This window comes from Propithecus coquereli, unplaced genomic scaffold (assembly GCF_000956105.1).
Source record: "Propithecus coquereli isolate 6110/MARCELLA unplaced genomic scaffold, Pcoq_1.0 Scaffold111, whole genome shotgun sequence".
In the NCBI taxonomy this organism is placed as follows: domain Eukaryota; kingdom Metazoa; phylum Chordata; class Mammalia; order Primates; family Indriidae; genus Propithecus; species Propithecus coquereli.
In genome coordinates this window covers 2,003,490-2,009,508 of record NW_012135081.1, presented here as the reverse complement: position 1 = coordinate 2,009,508, position 6,019 = coordinate 2,003,490, and the positions used below count along the sequence as shown (strand labels likewise).

Below are 6,019 nucleotides of genomic sequence, written 5' to 3'. Positions count from 1 at the left end.
AAAAAAGGACAACCTAATCACCAATGTGATGGTATTGGGAGGTGGGGTCTCTGGGAGGCAGTTAGATCATGAGGGTGGAGCCCTCATGAATGGAATTAGTGCCCTTATAAAAGAGGCTGCAGAGAGTGGCCCGGCACCTTTCTTATGCAAATATGGAGATTGAAGATCCCTTCTATGAAAAAGCAAGTAGTCCCTCACAGGACACCAAATCTTCTGGTGCTTTGATCTTGGACTTCACAGCCTCCAGAACTGTGAGAAAGAAATTTCTATTGTTTATAAGCCACCACTTTATGGTATTTGGTTATAACAGCCCAAACACATGAATACAAAAGTATAAATTCCTATAATATTTGTATCTTTTTTATAATGAATGTATACTGTATTTTTATAATCAGAACGTAAGAATATAAAATTATGGAAACCCTATGCAGTAGATTTAACGAACAAAAAAAAGTGTACAGTTTATAAAAGAGAATGAATAAGTTAGTGTTAAATATCTGTGGTGTGATAATGATATTGTGATTATGTTCTTGTTCTTAGGAGATAACATGCTGAAGTAGTAAGGATGAAGTAAGATGATGTCAGCAATTTACTTTCAAATTGTCAAACAAAAAAGAAAGAGAGGGGAGAGAGAGAGCAAGAGTGAGAGCATGAATGTAAACAGGACAAAATGTTAATATTTAGGAAAAAAAGATAAAGTATATATGGGTAATCATAGTACTGTTTTTCAACTTTTCTATGGGTTTGAAAATTTTTTTTTTTGAGACACAGTCTCACTCTTACTGCCCTGAGTAGAGTGCCGTGGTGTCGGCCTAGCTCACAGCAACCTTAAACTCCTGGGCTCAAGCGATCCTCCTGCCTCAGCCTCCCGAGTAGCTGGGACTACAGGCATGCGCCACCATGCCCGACTAATTTTTTCTATATATTTTTAGTTGTCTATCTAATTTTCTTTATATTTTTGGTAGAGACGGGATCTCGCTCTTGCTCAGGCTGGCCTCAAACTCCTGAGCTCAAACGATCCGCCCACCTCAGCCTCCCAGAGGGCTAGGATTACAAGCATGAGCCACCGCACCTGGCCTGAAATTTTTTTAAGTAGCTGGGGTAAAATAATACTTAATAAGCATTTATAAAAATACTCATTATAATAAGTGGAAAAGATAGCTATGGGTGATTTCCTTCTTCCTTTTCTGTGGTTTCTCAATTTTAAATAATGAAGATGTAATATTTTGAGAATTGGAAAAATACATTTTTAATAGTGTATTTTAAAATTTGGATTTATGAGTAGAAAAGGATCTTTTTTTTCCAATAATTTTTTGAAATGAAAGTCATGAGGTATTTTTGTCCAATAGGATAATGATCTGTGTAATGGAAAGGAGTATGTGAATCAGCGATGAGATATTAATAATAGAAACCAGTTTGGGGGTTTTTTGTTTGTTTGTTTGTTTTGAGACAGAGTCTCACTCTGTTGCCTGGGCTAGAGTGCCATGGCGTCAGCCTGGCTCACAAGAACCTCAAACTCCTGGGCTCAAGCAATCCACGTGCCTCAGCCGCCTGAGTAGCTGGGACTACAGGTGTGTGCCACCATGCTTGTCTAATTTTTTTTCTATTTTTCATTGCTTATCTAATTTATTTTTATTTTTAGAAGAGCCTGGGTCTTGCTCTTGCTCTTGCTCAGGCTTGTCTCAAACTCCTGACCTCAAGCAGTCCTCCTGCCTCGGCCTCCTAGAGTGCTAGGATTACAGGTGTGAGCCACTACGCCTGGCCAGAAACCAGTTATGGAGCACCTTCAAATGTCAGGAAGTTTATAAACTCAACTTATTTAATCATCACAACAATGCTGTAAATAAGTATTAATAAATATCCAAACCCTTATAACTACTAAGTAACACAATAAAATTTGAAGCAAAGTCTGTCTTAGATTCCCAAAGGTTATATGCTATTAGTCTCTCATGGTGTGGACAGTCATTTATACTTGATTCCAAGCTATTGAAATAGTGAACTAATCTGGGCAAAAAGATATGTTCCTGGTAGTAGCTCCCACCTGATTAGAAATGTAGACTTAAAGAGTTTAACTAGAAGATGCCTTTGAAGCGACAAGCACAGGCTTCCCTTCCAATGCTGTCAGTACATTTTAGAAGAGTTTCTTTTTTCTTTCCCCCATAATCAAAACTTTATTGAAAAACTGACACCAAAATAGGAGATCACTGTTACACACCTTACAAAGTCAAATGTAATTATTTTGGTAGATTAACTAGAATTACTGAATTTATGATAAGGCTTTCTGTGAGATAACACAAATTCAGAAAGTTGTGTAGATCATTAGTGTTGCTTTCTTCTAAATGAACACCCTTCTGTGGGTCTGGGCTTTCCTCCTGCAGGCTGGCACAACACGGTTGAACAACCTACACAAAGAACTACTGTCTGAGCATGGCTGAAAACAGTGGTAATCTTGTAGCAACCTGGACGTTTTACATCCATAAAATAAGAGTTTGGACTTTGAACTAGCCGTTTCTTTTTAGGTTTTTTCTTTTCCTCTTCCAAGGAGAGATGTAGTAAATCTGTAGCCAAAGGCATCTTGATCCTTTCACAAGCCCAGCTGGTCCAGACCTCTCAGACAACACTCCTCGAGGAGTTTCTTTTTATTAACATTCAAAGTTGTCGAGTGAATCTGAATGATACTCAGGCAGTATAAATAGGAAAAGACAAATGCATTATGTTAATTGCTATCTAAACATTACCAACTAATTCCTTATGAGATCTTGTCAATGGATAAACTAGGGCCTCTTTCAAGAAAGAACAACCAACATCGCTCAGTGTTGCTCAGTCTGTAAAAATCATAGTCATCTACCCCTCGAGTGTTAACTAGTAATGATCCCTAAGGAAATTAATAGGTAGGAAACTCATGCTTACTTTCAATTAAATTCTGAAGTTAGGTTAAGGTAAAATAGCAACAAAAACACTTGGTTTTAGCTTGTTGGATGTAAAAGGGATAAAAAAATAATTATTTCTCTTTCGCTAAATGGATTCTCCTAAGTTCAAGGGAAATGTGAGTTGATTAATAGTAGATACTAATTCTTTCAACTTTTTATTTTGTTTCATTCTCTTCATTTTCTTTTGTTCCTTTTAATTCATTTTATAGATCAGTCATTATAAAGTTTATCCCAGGTTGGTTTCCCTCTTGTACCCAGCACGCTTTCCTGTCACTCTCCTCAGAGTTAATTCAGAGTGCCCACAAAGTACAAACTTTTAGCATGAGCTTCAAGAAAATAAGGTTTAGAAAGTAGGTTATAATCCTTGAAAAAAGTCACATTATAAATTTCGAAATAAGTAGTAAAAGTAAGCTATGTCTGAACCATAGTTCTCTCTTGGCATAGTAAGTGAAGTATTGATATCAAATTAATTCCTTTAATGAGAATTTAATAAGCAAATGCTTATTTCTCCAAATATCCTTTGAGAGTTAGAAACAAGGTAATAATTCAAAAACTAATAAATCATACAAATGTTTTTGATTAAAATGTAACTTAAAAGGAGTTTTGATTAATGAAAGAACAGCTTTCATTTTAATTATAAACTCTTTATTATTTGGCATTTATATACATCGAAGTATATATTTAACTGAATATTTTATACAAACTCTAGGAAAGTATTCCAAATACAAAATTATGATTATAAACTAAAACAATCAAGATACATCAAGGAAGCATGTGGTTCAGTGCCAAATTTACAATCGTATATCTAATATGTCACAATTCTTATATTTTGAAAAATGTTCACATAAGAACTCTAACATGGGCAATTAATTGGTAAAAGAATAAATAATTTTCATTATGTAGAACATAGAGACACATGTAAAATAAAAATACTAAAGTCTTCAGAATTGCTTTATGTTGTTGCTAGTAAGATAACAGAACCTAAAGCTATGAAGATCTGTCCAAGTAAAATATTTATAGTCAATGTGCCTTTAGCGCTTGTCTGGGAGAAGTAATATGTCAGCCACTTTTGAAAGAAGGATGGCCCACAATAGATACCAGGAAAATTTCTTCGACCACAGCCATGTCCGTAACTGGTAATTCCCATTACAAAAAATCTTTTACGTTCTGGTAAGTAGCACATTAACGGTCCACCACTATCACCCTATCAAAAAAGCCCCAAAATAGTGTTAGTTACTTCTAGTATTCGTTAAGCAGCAGTAGAACTGGGGAAAATTAATTACATTAAACATAGATTTATATAAATATACATTTTAAATATACCCCCAAATGTTGAAGATCCATAGATTTTGAATTTAATATTCCAACTCAAACAGGAGGTATTCAGTCTGCCCAGATATTTGGAGGAATTATACAATTGATAGATAAACTTCTCATCTGCATAGTTTGAACCAAAATACTATAAATAAAATTGTTTGGATTTTTTAATGCAATTACTCAGGGGAAATATAATTTAGGAAGTGTGTAAAATATTGCAAAACCTGTCTGTTAGAATATTTCTCTTAATACTGTGTGTGAAAGGCATAACTCTAAGATGTATGAAGGATTCTTTTAGGTTTATATGTGCTTTGCTAGCTAAAGAGGCATAAACTGGCATTTTGCAAGAGATGACATCTTTCTAAGTGTTGACATTGGGTAGCGTAGCAAAATGGGAACAAAGGGCAGAGATTCAGTGTATTATAAATAACAGATCTCTTTCACAGTTTATACAAGACTATTAATGCACCCAAACACCGGTTACTAAGACCTGTTAATGCACTCAAACCAACAAGGACACTGAAATAACTGTTTCAGTGCCTAAAAGTTAAAGTCTGTGTTTCTAAGGTGTTTCCAATTCTCTGTGTAAGGCAGGCATTGAATAATTACTTTTTGATGATAAGGATGTTTTGCCTAGGAATGCAATTCAATTAGATTGGATTCTTTACTTTTTTTTGTTGTTTTTTTTGAGAGAGAGTCTCACTCTGTTGCCTGGGCTAGAGTGCCATGGCATCAGCCTAGCTCACAGCAGCCTCAAACTCCTGGGCTCAAGCAATCCTCCTGCCTCAGCCTCCCAAGTAGCTGGGATTACAGGCATGCACCACCATGCCCGGCTAATTTTTTCTATATTTTTAGTTGTCCAGCTAATTTCTTTCTATTTTTAGTAGAGACGGGGTCTCGCTCTTGCCCAGGCTGGTTTCGAACTCCTGAGCTCAAACAATCCGCCTGCCTCGGCCTCCCAGAGTGCTAGGATTACAGGCATGAGCCACCACGCCCAACCTTTGGTTAACTCTTGTTTTTTCTTTCAGTACTTTGAATATGTCACTCAGATGTCTTCTAGCTTCCATTTTATCTGATAAGAAATCAGTCATTAATAATAACATTGTATCCTAATGTGTTATTTGTTTCCCCACCCTTCTAGTGACTCTTTTCAATATTTTTTTTTAGCAGTTTGACCATTTAGTCTGTGATAACTCCTATGATATCCTAGGTTCTTCTTATGTATTTCCTGCCCTAGCCCTGAGAGCAGTCATATGTCTAAGGAGCCTTTGCTCCTTTTACAGGGGAATGGTATTGAGAGACTAAAATCTGGGTGTTGGGGTACATGTTGTATTTGGTTGTTCATTGTATCTGGGCCTTCACAGTTAGGAGTTAGGAAATACTATTACTTACTTTAAAATAAATACAATTACTCATTTTATGAATGTGGGATGTGAGGGCACTGGAACATGAGGGTGCCTGGAACATATGTTCAATCTGTCATTTTGATCTAATCTTTCAAATTTTACTTAAAAAGTACTATGATTTGAATGTTTGTTACCACCCAAAATTCATATGTTGAAAACCTAAGGTGCAGTGGCTCACACCTATAATCCTAGCACTTTGGGTGGCAAAGGTGGGAGGATTGCTTGAAACCAGGAGTTCAAGACCACCCTGGGCAACACAATGAGACCTTATCTCTACAAAAAATAGAAGAAGTAGCTGGGCATGGTAGTATGCACCTGTAGTCCCAGCTACTCTGGAGACTGAGGCAGGAGGATCACTTGAGCCCA

At 36.3% G+C, this 6,019-nt stretch overlaps 2 protein-coding genes across 2 annotated transcripts in view; both read right to left on the bottom strand.

Moving 5' to 3' along the window:
* Positions 1-2,281: 2,281 nt before the first annotated feature.
* LOC105816063 (40S ribosomal protein S27-like) lies at positions 2,282-2,574 on the bottom strand. The gene has a single exon (XM_012651381.1). The coding sequence runs from the start codon at positions 2,572-2,574 to the stop codon at positions 2,320-2,322; it is 255 nt and encodes an 84-aa protein (XP_012506835.1). The 3' UTR covers positions 2,282-2,319.
* Positions 2,575-3,507: 933 nt separating this feature from the next.
* TMPRSS12 (transmembrane (C-terminal) protease, serine 12) overlaps positions 3,508-6,019 on the bottom strand; it is a 31,761-nt gene continuing 29,249 nt past the window's right edge. The window contains exon 5 of the mRNA XM_012651457.1: positions 3,508-4,134. Within this exon, the coding sequence (XP_012506911.1) occupies positions 3,883-4,134 (252 nt within the window). The 3' untranslated portion in view covers positions 3,508-3,882. The remainder of the gene's footprint in view (positions 4,135-6,019) is intronic.

Excerpts from the sequence above, each read along its gene's own strand:
- LOC105816063 (XM_012651381.1), bottom strand. The coding sequence starts at position 2,574 with ATGCCTTTGGCTACAGATTTACTACATCTCTCCTTGGAAGAGGAAAAG.